Source organism: Eubalaena glacialis, chromosome 1 (genome assembly GCF_028564815.1).
Source record: "Eubalaena glacialis isolate mEubGla1 chromosome 1, mEubGla1.1.hap2.+ XY, whole genome shotgun sequence".
Classification (NCBI taxonomy): domain Eukaryota; kingdom Metazoa; phylum Chordata; class Mammalia; order Artiodactyla; family Balaenidae; genus Eubalaena; species Eubalaena glacialis.
This window is the reverse complement of record NC_083716.1, coordinates 32687312-32705754: the sequence shown is the minus strand read 5'-3', so window position 1 is coordinate 32705754 and position 18443 is coordinate 32687312. Positions and strand designations below refer to the sequence as shown.

Below are 18443 nucleotides of genomic sequence, written 5' to 3'. Positions count from 1 at the left end.
GGGCAGGACCACAGAAGAGATTTCAGAATAAAAAGCCAGCTTCCTATAGCTAGGACAAGCCACAGACTGGAAGACTGCCTGGGTGGGGGTCCCTGTGAAGCTACGGCTGCCTCCTGGCCTTCTTTTGGGAATCTCTCTGCTTTTGGTGGAAAAAGGGAGAATCTGATGGCTCATACTCTCTGCAGAAATGGACTAAGGACTGAGGTGGCTGCATAGGGAGAATGGACTTGTTGGATGACTGAGCTTTAGCTGCATTTTCTGCACTAAACTCACCCCCATCCCATGCCCTAAGAAGGGTGGCTCCGGTAGAGGTTACGTCTCCCAGCTGTCTTGGATGTACTACCTTCCTGTTTACCCACATGAACTTCAGCCCCAAACTGGCATATTCACTGCTCCCCAGACCTGCATTTCATCCCCACTTCTGGCTTTTGCTTCCCCAGTCCCCTGCCTGAATGCTCTGGCCTCTCCTTCCCCTACAACTTGTCTTTCTCAGGGCCCAGCTCCAGGTCTGCCTCCTCAGTGGAGTCTTCCCCAAGGGCTTAGCCTTCTTGGGTCACCTTCTATTTTCGATTCCAGGGGCATTTGTTGTATGGTTGGGAGCTGATTGTGGTATTTGCCATAGAGTTTCAGGCAGGACTTTGTTTATTGCCTTTTCAGGCAAGCTATGCCAGAACTCCCCACTCAGAGGGCGGGGCAGGCAGGGTAACGTGGCCGACCATGTAAGGGTCTGGATGAGAGGTACAGCCTGGAGCCAGCCGGGAACATGTTCCCCACGACACCGTAATTCTTGTGCTCATAAAACATCCTCAGAGGATAAAAAGAAACATGTAAGTCAGTACTTATTTCTTTGGGAGGGCCCCCATGAGACAAGAAATCTTTCAACTGCAGACTGTCAGGCACCAAGGACCTTAAGAACAGGATGGAGGGAGGCAGGGAGGGCTTAGGGCTGTCACTGAAGCAGGCGATCCTGAGGCAATGCGACGGGCAGAACAATCCACGTGGACGCTGTGTGGACCCGGCACGAGGACAGCACGCTCATGTCAGTCACACCCACGAACTTCAGACCATCACCGTGTTTTTAGTCCCTAAGCTCCTGGGGCTTCATATCATGTTTTCCTTTCCTCTCTCTCAGCCTGAGTCCCTCCCGTGGGGATCTGCCTGTGCTGCTTCCACTGACACTGTTGAGGCAGACGGCCTCTGTCCCCAACCAACTTCCAGAGAAGAGACTGCATAACAGCAGAGTGTGAGGGCCACAAGGGAGGGAAAAGGAAGGGGGTAACAACAAGTGATGGAGAAAGCTTAAATCATGCACACAGGCTTCTCATAAGAACTTTATTTCTCAAAAAGGGGGCAAGAATTCAAAGTATTAAAATAATCCTCTAATTTCTGTTTTGGAGGGAGAGGATAGGATGACAAAATAATTCATATAAAAATTTCAAGCACAATGGCTGTAGGTCCTTCATCCTGAAACTTGTACCTCCTGTCTGCAGCTCCAGGTTCCAACCATGTCACAGGTAGTGCCGAGCTCCTGGATCCAGAGGCTTACAGCATCTGGAATGCTTATTTATATTTACTCCACAAATAAATACAAAAGGTCAATCTTCCTAGTAGAAATGATTCAGTCCATTTTTGTGATTGTTTCTAATGAGAATGCTAAAAAGAGCTGCCTCTCTATAAATTCCAAATCTTTCCTTTTTGAAGACGACTAAGAGTGTGAAAGAAATGAAATGTGGAGACTTATCAGGTATGACTGGCTCTCATAACAACCACATGCCAAGGGAGACTCGACCTCACTGAGGTGATAAAAGGTAAAAAGCGACCATGATTTTTCCATTGCCTTTTACGTGGGGAAACTGCACCTTTCTGTTTCTATCACTGAAGGGAACTGCACTATGTGAGGCAAAGTCCCCCTCTAGCAATTAAGCAAAATCCCTAACCAGAGCGATTTGCTAACTTAGAAAGAAACAAAGAAAAGGGTGAGCTGGAATGCGAGTCCTTCGCCCAGGCTGCTGTTGCCACATGGCCCATAAATGCTGAGGGGCACTTTCCAACAGGCAGGCCCTTCCAGGAGGTGGGAGACAAGACATGGTTCACCCCCTGAGAGGCTTAAGATGAGTTTAACTGTGAAGACTGCTCGGAACATGCCCGGCTCTCCTCTGAATGCTTTCAGTTGGTGTTTCTCTGAGGAATAGGGAGGCTCTCATGAAGGTACTTTAAACTTCCATGCTCGGAGAAGTCCGAGACCACGTGGTCCTGGCCTCGCAGCAGCCACTTGGTAGTAAGCAGCCCCTCCAGTCCCACTGGTCCCCGGGCGTGGATTCGAGATGTACTGATCCCCACTTCAGCTCCTGTGGAAAAGCACGGATGAGGATGTGGCTTTCCCAGCCTCTGCTTCCTGACCGCCCGCCAGGCCCACGTCTCTTCCTTCTCCTCACTTGGCCCCCCCTCTCTGCCCTCTCCTGACCCATCCTCCCTGGGCTAGCCTGACGTCCACTGTCCCCATAAACATGTTCTCTGCTTGCTGTGAGTCATGGTCAGACCCCTTCTTTAATAAAAGAAGAAGGGGCCTGACCGTGGGCCTCTCTTTTGTATTTTATCCCCAATGCATTTTGACAATACTACAAGTGCTGTCTCCGATATCTATCTTGTGCCTGGATTGCGTACCATCATCTGACATTTGGGTATTGTTTCAGGTGTATGACAGTGTATAGAGGTTTCATCTCCCCGAGTATCCTTTAAACCCTAGATGGTAAGGGACATGTTCCAGGTATTCCCTAGAACGCCTAGCTCCTAGGTGCTCATGAGATGGCTGCTGACTACACCAAAGAGTACTTTTCATTTTCCTCCCTCCTGCTCCCGCCTCAGACGCAGGGCACCGGGGCTCTTCCCGGGTCTGGCTTGGTGTTCTGCACCGTGTGCAGTTGAGGCAGGGCTCCTTTGCTCATCACAACTTCACGGAGCAGGCACTGGGCTGGGACCCGGGGATGAAGTGGTGAACAACTGATGCAATTCATGGAGCTTGTATTCTTGTGGGCAAGGCAGCCAAAGAACAGTTCAACAAATAATTCCATGTGGTGATGGGGTGCAGTGAAGGGTGCTGGCACAGAGACTGTGTGGCAGGGCGGCAGCACCCTGGATAGGGTGGTCAGTGGGAGCCTCCCCGAGGAGGTGCCTTTGGCTGAAACCTGAATGAGAAGGAGCCGGCCGGGGGACAGCAGTGGAGAGCCGCTGCAGGCAGAGAGGACCAAGCAAGGACCCGAATGCAGAGGTGCCTGGGGCAGTGGTTGGCAAGGAGATGGTGACCACTGGCTTCAAATTCTGGGTTAATAGCGTAGAGACCACATGACTTTGGGCAGGTTACCTAACCATCTCTTGCTTCAGTTTTTTCTTTTGGAAAAGGAAGAAAATAATAGAATCCATTATGTAGAACTAAGTGAGATAATGCATGTGATGCACTTAGCACGGTGCCGGAAATATAGTAAATGCTCAATAAATATTATCTGTTACTGTTATTCATGCATTTCACAGGAATTTAACCCAACCAGAGTCTGAGCTTTTGCTCTGAGCGGCTGATGGAAAGACAGTGGAGTGGTCTTTGCTCCTCCCCCATCTTGGACTTTCACTTGAAAGCTGGGCACCTCAGCCCTTACAAGTGTGCTATTTCTTCTTCAACAAAATTCAATACCCATTTATGATAAAAACCCTGCAGAAAGTAGGCATAGAGGGAACTTTCCTCAACATAATAAAGGCCATATATGACAAACCCACAGCCAACATTGTCCTCAATGGTGAAAAACTGAAACCATTTCCACTAAGATCAGGAACAAGACAAGGTTGTCCACTCTCACCACTATTATTCAACATAGTTTTAGAAGTTTTAGCCACAGCAATCAGAGAAGAAAAACAAATAAAAGGAATCCAAATCGGAAAAGAAGAAGTAAAGCTGTCACTGTTTGCAGATGACGTGATACTATACATAGAGAATCCTAAAAATGCCACCAGAAAACTACTAGAGCTAATCAATGAATTTGGTAAAGTTGCAGGATACAAAATTAATGCACAGAAATCTCTTGCATTTCTATACACTAATGATGAAAAATCTGAAAGAGAAATTATGGAAACAGTCCCATTTACCAATGCAACAAAAAGAATAAAATACCTAGGAATAAACCTACCTAGGGAGACAAAAGACCTGTATGCAGAAAACTATAAGACACTGATGAAAGAAATTAAAGATGATACCAACAGATGGAGAGATACACCATGTTCTTGGATTGGAAGAATCAATATTGTGAACATGACTATACTACCCAAAGCAATCTACAGATTCAATGCAATCCCTATCAAATTACCAATGGCATTTTTTACGGAACTAGAACAAATCATCTTAAAATTTGTATGGAGACACAAAAGACCCCGAATTGCCAAAGTAGTCTTGAGGGAAAAAAATGGAGCTGGAGGAATCAGACTCCCTGACTTCAGACTATACTACAAAGCTACAGTAATCAAGACAATATGGTACTGGCACAAAAACAGAAACATAGATCAATGGAACAAGATAGAAAGCCCAGAGATAAACCCACGCACCTATGGTCAACTAATCTGTGACAAAGGAGGCAAAGATATACAATGGAGAAAAGACAGTCTCTTCAATAAGTGGTGCTGGGAAAACTGGACAGATACATGTAAAAGAATGAAATTAGAATACTCCCTAACACCATACACAAAAATAAACTCAAAATGGATTCGAGACCTAAATATAAGACCGGACACTATAAAACTCTTAGAGGAAAACATAGGAAGAACACTCTTTGACATAAATCACAGCAAGATCTTTTTTGATCCACCTCCTAGAGAAATGGAAATTAAAACAAAAATAAACAAATGGGACCTAATGAAACTTCAAAGCTTTTGCACAGCAAAGGAAACCGTAAACAAGACAAAAAGACAACCCTCAGAATGGGAGAAAATATTTGCAAATGAATCAATGGACAAAGGATTAACCTCCAAAATATATAAACAGCTCATTCAGCTCAATATTAAGGAAACAAACAACCCAATCCAAAAATGGGCAGAAGACCTAAATAGACATTTCTCCAAAGAAGACATCCAGATGGCCAAGAAGCACATGAAAAGATGCTCAACATCACTAATTATTAGAGAAATGCAAATCAAAACTACAATGAGGTATCACCTCACACCAGTTAGAATGGGCATCATCAAAAAATCTACAAACAACAAATGCTGGAGAGGGTGTGGAGAAAAGGGAACCCTCTTGCACTGTTGGTGGGAATGTAAATTGATACAGACACTATGGAGAGAACAATATGGATGTTCCTTAAAAAACTAAAAATAGAATTACCATATGACCCAGCAATCCCACTACTGGGCATATACCCAGAGAAAACCGTAATTCAAAAAGACACATGCACCCCAATGTTCATTGAAGCACTATTTACAATAGCCAGCTCATGGAAGCAACCTAAATGCCCATCGACAGACGAATGGATAAAGAAGTTGTGGTACATATATACAATGGAATATTACTCAGCCATAAAAAGGAACGAAATTGAGTCATTTGTTGAGACGTGGATGGATCTAGAGACTGTCCTACAGAGTGAAGTAAGTCAGAAAGAGAAAAACAAATATCGTATATTAACGCATGTATGTGGAACCTAGAAAAATGGTACAGATGAACCGGCTTGCAGGGCAGAAGTTGAGACAGAGATGTAGAGAACAAACGTATGGACACCAAGGGGGGAAAACTGCGGTGGGGTGGGGATGGTGGTGTGCTGAATTGGGCGATTGGGATTGACATGTATACACTGATGTGTATAAAATTGATGACTGATTAAAAAAAAAAAAAAAAAAAAAAGAACATGGAATACAAAGATCAGTGCAAGTGATGTGATAATTAAGTCAAACCCCAACACAACAGAAACAGGGAACTAAAAATAAAGAGTCCAATGACTAAGAATAACTGAGCAAAATTCCCTTTAGTAACCTTTAACAATTCAGTGAGAACTATTTCTCTAGGCAGTTCTCTATTCAAACGTTCAGGGGGATTAAAATGTTTTAAGTAGTTGAAATAATTCTCAGATGTGCCATAAATGCCTTATTGGAGCTTTGTAAAATGGTACCCCTGAAAACCAGCGACTGTCTGAGAACTCCTTATACTACCGGGGGATGGAGAATTTATAACTAATGATGGAAGCGGGGAGGGTGTCTTCCTGAAGCTTTTTATTTCAAAGTCTGCTTTAGAAGTCAACCTTGCACCTCTGGGCTTACCTGTTTGTTTCTGATGCTCATACTTCAGCCCAGCATAGGTACTAACACCTTCTTTTGTCCTGTCCTCAGGGTGGATTCCTAGCTCTGAGGCAACCTGGCTGTGTCCCTCTGAAGGAGTAAGTCTGCAGCAGCAGTGCTCTCACGGGACCTTGGCATGCACACCTGTCATAACCCATGCATGCAGACACACTGTGGTCTGCTGTATGTGGCAGAGTCCAGGCTCTGGACTCACGGAAGTCTGGGTCTGAACACCAGCTGCATGACTTTGGGCAAGTTACTTCATTTCTTTGAATCTCAGTATCCTCATCTATGAAAAAGGAAATACAAGTACCTACCTTCTTAGTATGTGAAATGCCTAGAACACAGTACTTCTACCAGTTCATGGTAGCTGTTATCACTCTCTCTCATAAACCAACCTTCCCTCGGCATGTCTGCATCATCTTGATCATGCATGTGACTGTAAAGGCCAGGTGTCTCCTCCACCCTCACCATGCTCCTTGGGGCCACACAGTGATTCACAAGGGACTCCTTTCTCCCCGACCAGACTCTTTCTTACCCAGTCCGAAGCGGTAGCCATCAGAGAAGCGAGTGCTGGCGTTCCAGAACACACAGGCACTATCCACGTGCTGGAGGAAGAACTCTGCTGTCTTCTCTGCAGCATAAAGGGAAGAAACTGAGTTAGGATGGCCCAGGGAGAACATCCCTGCTTCCAGCCACTCAACAGGGCCTGACTGGGGCAGGGCCCAGGCCCCTGAGGTGCTTCCCCACGTATTAAACATGCAGACTTGTGAAAAATCTAAAACAGAAAGCAAGCAAACCAGCTTCATCAGTCCTGTTGTTGAAGGAGTAGGTACCTGGGAAAGACTGGGTTGGAATCCAGATCTCCCTGCAGACGTACCCTCAGTGCTGCAATGGCCTGTCTACACTATCTGTTTATAGGCTCTGAGTCAAATGCCAAAGTCTCAACTCAAACTCCACACCCACCAGCTGGGTGACTGTGGACAGGCTTCTGAACCTCTCTGTGCCTGAGTACAATGGGGACTGACAATATTACGCAGCTCCCAGGCTTGCAGAGAGGATAAAATGAACCGACAGCCATGGAGCACTCATCCCAGAGCGTAACAGATGGCAAGTGCTCAAGTATTAACTGTTTTCACTGGTGGTGCTGTGATTCCCCAGTAAACTGACTGGAAGTTCCCTGAGGGGGCCATGCTGGCATCCTTTACCATCGGGCCTCCAGTGCCTGACACCCAGGCTCACCTGTGGAGGGAGTAAGTGACCGTGGAGAGTTGGTTTTGCCCTAAACTAGTTGGTTCTGCGCTTAACCTCCTGAGCCTTGATTTCCTCAGCTGTAAAATGGGTTTATTCCAGCAACCTGGAAAGACTGCTGCATGGATTAAATGGTAACGCCTCTGACACAGAGTGAGCCATGTTTAAAGTGGAGCGAATCACCTCTTCCCTGCCTCTCCCCTCAGGGCCACTGTGACAACACAGCGAGATAACAGATGTAAAAGCAGTCAGCAAACCAGCAAGTGCCGCCCACACCAGGCACTGTTATCAGTCCACTGAGATTACGTTCTCCTGCAGGCTAAGAGGGGCTGAGAGGAGCAGGGTCAGCTTGGAGATCAAGGCAGAAAACGCAGACCCCGTGTGCTGCAGCCCCTGCACACTTACCATTCTCTGTGACGATGACGTCTGTGTGGGAGCTGCCGTACTTGTGGATGTGGTCGATGGCCTCCTGCACGCTGTCCACCACTTCAATGCACAGTTCCAGGTCCCCGTACTCAGTTCGGAGGGACTTCACTTCGGAGGGGCTGAAGGTCAGATAGGAGGCGAACTTGGGGCCTGCGTGAATCTTCACCTGGGACACAGGAAGTTGGGGCAACAACATAAACACAGCAGAGAGAGGCAATGCACACTCCTCCCTCTGGGATCCAACAGCAAGATGAGCCCGAAGATGATGAGTCCGGGGCTCCTGTGGCCTGGAAACTAAACTAGTCCCTGCTTCCTTTTAGAGGCAGCCTTCCACCCTCCAGGATGCTCTGCTTTGGGAAATGCTGACGGCCACCTGTCAGCAATGGGCCCCCAGTAAAACTGGAGCAGGGACTTAAGCAGGAAGCCTCTGAATGTGAAGAATGTGCAAGGCATTTAATGGGCTATTGACATAAGCCCTTGACTGCTGGCATTTTACGAAAACGAACACGTGACTAGAAAAATCCCATTCCCAGCCTGTGGGACTTAGGCATTGGACTCAGATGGAAAGAGGGAGATGCCACAAACACACTTCTACTCCCTCTGCCCTGGAGAAGTCCTAGGCGTGCTTTAGAGGAAAACAGTACTTGGTTGGAAACCACTTCAAACTGTGGTTAGTCGTTAGATTTCTGACTTTGTCAGTCTGGCCCCATTTCCAGGTTCAGCTCAGGTCCAGATTCTGGGGCTAATCCTGCTTCTGGCTGGAGGAAGTTAAGGACGCTGAGGCTGGTCACTGGGGACCCCAGTCACAGTGTGATCCCACTCAGGCCTTGTTCTCCGAGACCTTCCCAGGGCAGCGTTCACGCCTTGATTCTTTAGGGCCAAGCTCTTGACTTGGCTCAAGTCACAACAAGCCACATTTGTCATGTCCTCGTTGCTCCCAAGGCCCTGAATGGTTTCCTATCTGGGACCACACTTCCTCCAGGCCTGGGGTCCAACCATGTTCCCCAGGGGCTGGAACCCCACCCGTGTGCAAGTCGTCCCCTGGTGTACTTCCGGCACTACAGGGTGCTGAAGTACACACACTGGCTCATTCTGACTTGAGGAGCTTCAAGGCAATGCTGAGGATGACTGAGGATATTGTGGGTTTGTCTGAATCAGAACTGGGGGTTTTATTCCTGGATACAGGAGAGCTTTCGTCCTGTCCAGTCCAGGCCAGTGTGGTGCCTGGCATATACGTCAGCACTCAAACAGGCCACTAGTGGAAGGTCAGGCCCCAAACGTAAGTGATCATGTGATCTAACTCCCTTATAATTTGTGGGGTACATTTATTTTCATTTTCCAAACTGGGACCATGCCACATTTATAAGCTGACTGAAGTCTTCCTTTTCAGCAAAAGGATGGAAGGGAAGAGACACATGCTCAGGGTCAAAGCAACCAAGACCAGCAGTCACTTTCTCTACTGCTGTGCTAGTTTACATAATTCTGACATCAGATATTAAAGTTTAAAATGCATCCTGACAGAAAATTTAAGATTGTCCAGTTTCACCTGGAGAACATCTATCTTTCTTGCAATCAGGAATTTAGGATGGAGCATCCATTTATATTCAAAACTTACTGGCACTGGTGGTTTATAATCTTAATGACATGGTAAGAGAATAATCCAGAGAGGACATTATACAAACTGCTCACTCCCAAATATCACTGTATTAATAAGCACATTAATATTGGTAATTGAAGACATCTGTGGAGGAGCGGCTATATATAAATTTTTGGTTTGAAAACATTTCTGCACAATCTTTTCAAATCAAATCCAAACAAGAATGTGTGTTCAGAAACATAAACTTTAAAAAAAAAAAAGAAACATAAACTTTATGCCGCCTGAATAAGAGGTGGCAGGAAAGAGTCCATTCAGTGGGCTGCCATGTGACCTGCTTTATCTTTGAACACTCTTAACACTGAACACACACCACTTTGGAATGAAGCTATTTGTGTATGGGTTTCTTCCATCCACTAGACTGTCAGAGGCAAAGGCATGTCTTACTCACTGTGTACTCAGCACAGAACTTTGTATATGGCAGATGCTCAAAAATATTGCTTCTCACATTTCCTTAAATGGTATGGCAGCTGCTCCCAGTCTGATTCCACAGGCTTCTAAACCTCGGGAGGGAAGACAGGAAGTGATGGACTTGTCCTACCTGTTCCACTCTCAGCATGTCAATGATCTGGTCAAATAATGGCGTTCTCAGCAGATCTCGGTGGATTAACAGAGTCTCTAAAGCATTACAGGCGGCTGGATATTCGCATTTAGAGTCTCTAACTGAAAGAGGAGGACAAAAAATTGTTTCTATTAACATGATCCAGAGCCACCGAGGACATGACAAATATTTTGCCCGCATAAAACAGGGGACACCACTGAGCTCACCTAGTCTGGTGACCTTGTCGACACTGGCCTCTGAATCCACGTACATGTGGCAGATGCCTTCACTGTGCCCCATCACTGGAATGCCCTTAGCAGCTTTCTGGATGTTTCTGACCAGCTGAGAGGAGCCGCGTGGAATGATTAGATCTATCATTTTGTCTAGGCGGCAAAGATCTTCCACTTCTTCTCTGGTATTCACCTGAAAAGGCAGAGAATAAAAGATAAAGATGACATCTTCTGACCACACAAAATATGGAAGTAGCGGCATCCCTTTCACAGATAAATGTCTGTATCTCCTGAGAACTAAGTCTGACGCTCTGAAAACTTATTCCAAAAACAAGATTAAGGAACATCCCTGGTGGTCCAGTGGTAAAGAATCTGCCTTCCAATGCAGGGGATGTGGGTTCGATCCCTGGTCAGGGAACTAAGATCCCACATGCCGCGGGGCAACTAAGCCCATGTGCCCCAACTACTGAGCTCGCGCACCTCAACAAGAGAGCCCGTGTGCCACAAACTACAGAGCTCACGTGCCCTGGAGCCCACGTGCCACAACTACAGAGAGAAAACCTGCACGCCACAACTAGAGAGAAGCCCGCGTGCTGCAACTAGAGAGAAACCCGAGCAGACCGCACACCATAATGAAAAGATCCCGCATGTCTCAACAAAGATCCCATGTGCCACAACTAAGACACAACACAGCCAAAAAAAAAAAAAAAATAAGGAAAATAAATAAATAAATATGAAAAACAAAAACAAGATTAAGTTCCTGATCATGGGAATTGAAAGTTGTCCAGCAAATGCTGATCAAACTCTACACATTAGGTCCTGTGCTCTGCATTACAAAACATGCAGGACAGGGTCCCTGCCCTCAAAGAACTCAGAGTCTGGTAGGGAAGACAGGACTACCCTATGACTAGCCATAACACAGGACAGACACTTTTAAGATGCTAGAAGAGGTACAACGTGCTATCTCTGGAAGTTCGAGGAGGTACAGAGTATGCCAGGCTATGAAGATCACAAAAGGAAGTGCCTGCTCCGTTGGCTCTCTAATCACAGCCTAATGACATGTTGGTCTTGCTACGGAGTCACGGTTCTCCACGACTCCTGCTGACAACCTCTACCCTGGGATGCTGGCTGGAGTGACTAAAGTGCTTGTGTTAGAACTCTGAGATTATGGGCATTTTTTCCTTCCTCTTGATTTTTAATTTTCCCCCATATGGACATGTTACTCACAAGAGAAGTACAAATATACATGTACAAGAAGGTTCATGGCAACTTTAATCTGCATTGCACCAAACCAGAAACAACCCAAATGTTCATCGACAGAAGAAAGGATAAGCTGTAGTACATGCATATAAATGGAATACTACACAGCAATAAAAAAGGGAAAAGTACTGCTAGATGCAACAATGAGGATGAATCTCATGGACATGAGAAAGAAATACTTGAACAAAAGAAATACAGATAAAAGAGTGCATTTTGTATTATTTCACTTATATGAAGTTCAAGAATAGGCAAAAGAAATTGAACGTGAAGAAAGTAAAAAGAGAGTGGTTTCCTGGTGGTGGGGTGGGGCCTGCTGATGGGGAAGGGCACAAGGGAGACTTCGGGGTACTGGAAATAGTCTGTATGTTGATGCGGGGGGTGGTTATATGCATGTATATACGCGGACACAATTACAGAGCTGTTCACGTGTGATTAGGGTACTTTATGTATGTTATACATCAATAAGAAGGAGAAGGAGGAAATCTGTAGAATTAAACTAGGGTATGGAGCAGCTGGGATCTGAACCCCTACAGCCTGTGTTCTTTCTACCCACTCTGCTGCTGTAAGAATAACCCAGCTTCTTGTCAGGGCGCATGTAACGAGGCAGGTTTATAGACGCCCTCCTAGCAGCCAACGGAATTCTGGAACGTTGGACTGAGTGGGCCTCAAGGGAAAAAGAGAAGGATCTGGAGTCAGCCTAGGTCCAAATCTGAACTCTGGGTGATTCTGGCTAAGTTATTTTACCAATGAACCTATTTTTCTTCCATCTATAAAATGGACCTAATAATTTTTCTCACAAGGTTACTGTGAGGATTAAATGAGATAATGGATGCAAGTGCCTTGACCAGAGTAGGTACTCAATAAAACTATCTAGTACTTCAAAACCTCCACTGGATGGTTGAGGACAGTGACACAATGGTTAAAATAATGACCATAATAATAATAGTGTTAACAGCATGACCTCATACTTACAAGCTGCATGACGGTTTCTGACAAACCTTCATAAAATGCATCTGTCTGACTTGGGCTAAATCACTGCCAGTGAGCAGAACCCAGGCCTCACTCACAGTCTGGGTCTGGTATTCCTGCTGCCTATGACCTAAAGAATGAAGGGCTAACAGGCATTCTTGTAAATTAACGGTACCAGGACACAGCTGTATGAGAGGGACGTTCCTGAGCCACTCAAGACCCATCTGGGTCAAGGCAGCCCTGCCATTGTCTAATGTCACAGGCACACTGGACCTGCTGCTCCTCCAATCAAACCTGCCTGTACTGGCTCGGCCTTATGTGGCCTAAGCTTTGCTTCAAACACCCAAAGACCTGACCTGGCCCCTCTGGGCCTGACCTGGCTCATTCCCAGGGACCTACCAGCTGTACGGCCTCCTTGACTCCATGGATTGAGAGGGCCTCCTGGGTCAGGAGGTGAAGAATCCGGTTGCTGTGTGAGGCCTCCTTCCCGCCTTTGAGTAACAAGCCATTACCACTTGCGATAGCCAAGGCTGCCACCTGCAGATGAAAGAGGAGAGCAACGAACCAAAGGGAAAAAGCAGTAAAAGTAACAGTAACATTAGCACTCGCTGAGCACATTTCCTGTGCCAAGCACTGTTAATCACTTTGTAAGGCCTACCATGTCTAATCTTCACAACATTCCAGTGAATTAAGGACCTGTTTTATCCTCTGCTTTACACATAAGGACACTGAAGCACAGAGAAGTTGGTGACTCCCCAAGGTCACACATCTTATAAGCGGCAGAGCTGGAGGCCTTGACTCCAGAGCCAAAGCCCCGGATCTTAGGAACTATACTGTACAGCTTCCTTAGCACCATTACACTGTAACCTGAGTTAAGTGCCCAGGGTCACATGGGCACTCCCCTCTCTGGCCACGGTGGAGGACAGATACTCAGTGGCCTCCTGACTCAGGTGTTGTTCCACCTGACTCAGGCTGGGCGGCATCTCTGGCCACATCCTACCCTGGCCCTGCCATTGTTCCGAGAGCTCTAATGGCTGGTGCTGAGACCCGGGAGAGGACAAGAGCTGCCAGCCCCTGGACAGCTGTGGCAGAGACTGCTGGGAGGAAGAAGCAGGCCATCCAGGAGGAGGGTTAGTTACCCTCTTAGAGCCAAGAGCTAATGACACTCACCTGAGCATCCAAGGCCTGAAGCTGAACTTTCTGAATGCTCTCAGGATGAATGAAAATCTTCCCGTTTTTGTAATGTATCAAAAGAAACTTTAAAAAACTTGCTTGAACACGTTACTCTCCAGATTAATGGTTCTTAATCCTTTTTTGTTTTTGTTGCTCATGAACCCCTTACAAAAATTATGTAAACTTTTCCCAGATAAATGCACAAACACACAGCATTCTACATATAACTTTTAGGATTCATGGATTCTGTGATGCCATGTGAAGAACCTCAGCTATAACTGGCTGAAGAGGAAACCTTTCCCTCATGAAGTATTCGCTAGTATGGATAAAAGGTAGTAGAGAAAACTTCATGGACACGGCCTATAGAGAGACTTAGGACCCACTTCTACCAGCTGATGGGAATTCTGCAGTTATCTCTGGGGGTTCTCTGAGACAGATATGCAGCCAGAAAGGGGCTGAGGACAGACCCCAATGGTATGGGAGTCCCTTGGTGGACCAGCTGGTTTTAGGTCATGTCAGGGAATAGCCTCCACAGAGCATGTGGGACTCCCATGGTCACCTATGCCCTAGCGTAAAAAGGTACTGGTTTTTTGTTTTATTTATTTATTGTTTTTATTATTTATTTATTTATATTTATTTTTTAATTAATTAATTTTTAATTTTTATTTATTTATTTAGTTAGTTAGTTAGTTATTTATGGCTGGCTGGCTGGCTGGCTGGCTGGCTGTGCTGGGTGTTCGTTGCTGCCCGCTGGCTTTCTCTAGCTGCAGCGAGCGGGGGCTACTCTTCGTGCAGTGTGCAGGTTTCTCATTGCAGTGGCTTCTCTTGTTGCAGAGCCCGAGCTCTAGGCACGTGGGCTTCAGTAGTTGTGGCACGTGGGCTCAGTAGTTGTGGCTTGCAGGCTCTAGAGCGCAGGCTCAGTAGTTGTGGCACACGGGCTTAGCTGCTCTGCGGCATGTGGGATCTTCCCAGACCAGGCATTCTACCTGTGTCCCCTGCATTGGCAGGCGGATTCTTAACCACTGCGTCACCAGGGAAGTCCCTTTTGTTTGTTTTTAAATAGAATCTCTCTGTGAGACTTTGGGGCTAGTGCAAAGAAAAAGCTGGTATCATCCTACTGGACAGTCCAGCGGGGAAGTGGTTCCAGATTTCTGGGAGAGAATTTAGGGCAATGAGCAAGACCACCCTCTAATACCACCTTATACTTCAGAGCATGGCCACTTGGCAAAACCTCTGCCACACGGTTTTGCCTCAATTAGCCTGTGATTTGTCAGATTTCTTAAAGGGGGTCACATGCTAGTTTCCATTAACTACTGAAAGTTCTTCTTCCTAAGCGATGTACCTACAGGAAGCCATCTGCGACACTGATAATAAATGGGTCTTTTTCACATGGGCAAAACCAGCTATTAGATGAATGAGCCTGCAGTAGGTTAGCAGGGACTCTGTGGTCAGGGAACAAAGTGCTCCAGTGAGCTAAGTTTTTGTTTTTGTTTCTGGCCGCACTGCACGGCATGTGGGATCTTAGTTCCCCGACCAGGGACTGAACCCGCACACTCTGCAGTGGAAGCACAGAGTCTTAACCACTGGACCACGAGGGAAGTCCTAAGTTTTTTGGAAATGTACTCCTGTGTCATGGCATGGGAGATTCATCTGGGCTCAAGGCCCAGCTCCATCCTTACAAATGTCACAGGAAAATTAACTTCTATAAGCTTCGGTTTCTTCAACTGTAAAATGGACATATGAATTACCTTTTTTAGAATTACCAGAAAAATCAAAAACATAAATTGCCTTAAGTGCAACCTGAGAATAAAGTCTCAAAAATTACCTCTGGGGGAAGGAAGGAAGGAAGGGAGGGAGGGAGGGAGGGAGGGAGGGAGGGAGAGAGGGAGGAAGGAAGGAAGGGAAGGAGGGAGGGAGGAAGCGTGGGAGGAAAGGAAAGAAAAGAAAGATATCTTCGGGAGATTTATCTGAGTCCTGAAAAGAAGCTCTTCCTCCAATTCCCCACCCTAATGGCAGGCATTAGTCACATACCTGGGGTAGACAGTCAGGGCGAGATTCAAAGATGACCAGTAGAACTCCAATTGGGACAGTCACTTGTTCGAGCTCCAAGTCTCTGGCAATTCGGGTCCGGCGCAAAACCCGTCCCACGCTGTCCTGGGAGGAGGCTGCGATCTGTCGCAGACCGATAGCCAGGCTGTTCAATTTAGACGTGGAGAGGCTCAAACGTTTCAGCAGAGGAGCTGCGAGTCTCCCTGAAGAGGTGTGAAGAGCACATGATGAAGCAGTAGACCTGGGCGGGCTATGGCTGTCTTACTGAACACATGGCACTGTGTTAGGAACAGACATGGAACTCAGGGGGTCTCAGGGAGACAAGGACATGTCATTTACACAGCTTTTCTGGGAGGGGCAGTTGGGTAGTATACATCATCATGTAAAGGTGTGGACACCCACACCCTTGGTGCCAGCAATTTCAGTTCCAGAAATTTATCATTTGCATCAGCAAACCTGCATGTAGTGAGGATACTTATAGCATTTTTATTATAGTGGGAAACTGGATTCTACCTATAGATTCAGCCAATGGGCTACAATGCAGTTACTATAAATAAATATCTATATTTACTGATATGGAAAGCTGTCCAGGATGTAGTTTGTGAAAAAGGCAAACTATAAAACTGCATGTATGACATCACCCTAGTTATCACACATTGCATATACATGTGCAGAGAGATGTCGGAAAGCATTAAGAACAGTGATGATCTCTGCCTATCTTTCTGCATTATTTTAATTTTTTATAATGAGTGAACTATTTTTATAAGCAGAAGTATTAAAGATGTTTTCTTTTGAAATAAAAACTTAAATAGAATTATGGTAAGTTCATATACAGAATTTTCTTTAAATTTGCATATAACAGCATGCACAGTGTGATTATCTCTCTCTCCACACACACAAAGACACACATACTTGGGAAAACCATTTGCAATCACGTATCACAAATCATTACTATGGTTAATGTTGAATGATATTATGAAAAATTTCCCCTTCTTTTTTATAGTCACAACCACCAAGACAAAATTATAAAAAGACTCCTACTTTGGAGGGGAGGAGCCAACCTTATATTAAGAAAAAAAATGAAACCATAATTTTATCAACCAATTACATCAATTTAATTAATTTTCTTCACTTCTCCCCATGCAGTAAAAATCGTTTTAATTGTAGTGCATATTAAATATTATACTCTAGTTTTTCACCTCATAATGCACGTACATTTTCCATGTTGCCAAAATTATTTTAATTACTACTAAATATTCTATTGAGTTGATACAGTTCAATGTACATGACTGTACCTATGTTATTAGACACTCAGGTTGTTTCCAGTTTTCAATGGTATAAATAATCCTGCTCTAAGAAACTTTATATACAGAGCTATTTTTTTCCTCTTGCAATCTTTTCTTAGGGATAAATTTCCTGAAATGGGCTCACGGACTCAAAGGTGATTACCATGCTCGTGTATACCTGAGACTTTGTTCTTAAGCCATGTGTGTCCTTGCGGATTTCCAGAGAGAGATAACTGGGATCAGAAGTCAGAGTTCTACCAACAACTAGGTGTGTGACCTTGAGCAGCAGCTTTAACCTCTGTGGGTCTTAATTCTTTTAACTTAAAGAATTGGATAAGATGTCAATAAAGATTACTTCATTTAAATTTTTTATGGCTTTCCAATATTGCAAAAATTCAAAAGACCAGATGTAAAGTCTAAAGAAAGTTCCAAAGTCATGGCTCAAAAACGTTTTAAGGAATGAAAATAATGTTGATGAGCCCTGCAAGGTTTCTTTAAAGGGAACACCACAAATGTGGATGTTCAATTTGAGGCACATTTATTCACAAGAAAAGGAAATTAAAAATCCCGTAAAATCAACCCCCATTATTTTAGGGTGGAAAAGACAGAGAATTAAGAAAAGGAGAGAAAGATGAGGGCCTACCTGACTCCACATATTTAGCTGTCTTCAATGCGAGTTCAGCCATCTCACTTACGCTACCGTTAGCACCTCAAGGGCATTTCTGGAGGGCAGACTACAGGCTGATTAAGGAACTAGGAGGTAAGCTATCTTTCAACACAGGTTGCACAAACTATTTCCACAACTATTTTAATATGCACTGTCCATCTGGGTTTCGTTCCCAGATCTGCCACTGGCTGTATGGTTTTAGGCATATAACAACTTCTCTCCGCTTTAGTTTTCTCCTCTGTAAAATAGGGATAATAAATAGTAGCTACCTTATAGGTACCATGTTCTAAAGAGAAAATCAGATCCTGCCTGTTAATCCCTTAGCATAATGCCCAGAAACACAGAAAGGCCTCAGTAAATGTTAGCTGCTATTAGCTTAATGTCTAAAATAGTGAGGTCCTCAATCTTTTTCTTTTTTGTCTTGAAATTGCCATAGTAGCCATGGCTTGTGACTGTGGGGAATGGAAGGAAAAAGCCCCTCAGTGGGTGGGGGGTGGGTAGGCGTTGTATGGAACACCTGAGAAAAGGGGTGGAGGTAGAACGTGTACTTTGAAAACTCCCAATGAAACCAGCCACCAACCCTCAATAAAAATGATGTATACAGTATGTAATTTCTTCCATAACCATCTTG

At 45.2% G+C, this 18443-nt stretch overlaps 1 protein-coding gene across 2 annotated transcripts in view; it reads right to left on the bottom strand.

The window, feature by feature from the left end:
• Nucleotides 1–1318: 1318 nt before the first annotated feature.
• The window catches only part of ALDH18A1 (aldehyde dehydrogenase 18 family member A1), a 54374-nt gene continuing 37249 nt past the window's right edge, over nt 1319–18443 (bottom strand). For both annotated transcript variants that reach the window (XM_061169167.1, XM_061169087.1), the window contains exons 12-18: nt 15842–16062; nt 13037–13174; nt 10406–10601; nt 10179–10300; nt 7963–8149; nt 6845–6940; nt 1319–2348 (exon numbers count right to left, since the gene is read on the bottom strand). In XM_061169167.1, coding sequence (XP_061025150.1) covers nt 2167–2348; nt 6845–6940; nt 7963–8149; nt 10179–10300; nt 10406–10601; nt 13037–13174; nt 15842–16062 — 1142 coding nt within the window. In that variant the 3' untranslated portion in view covers nt 1319–2166. The remainder of the gene's footprint in view (nt 2349–6844; nt 6941–7962; nt 8150–10178; nt 10301–10405; nt 10602–13036; nt 13175–15841; nt 16063–18443) is intronic.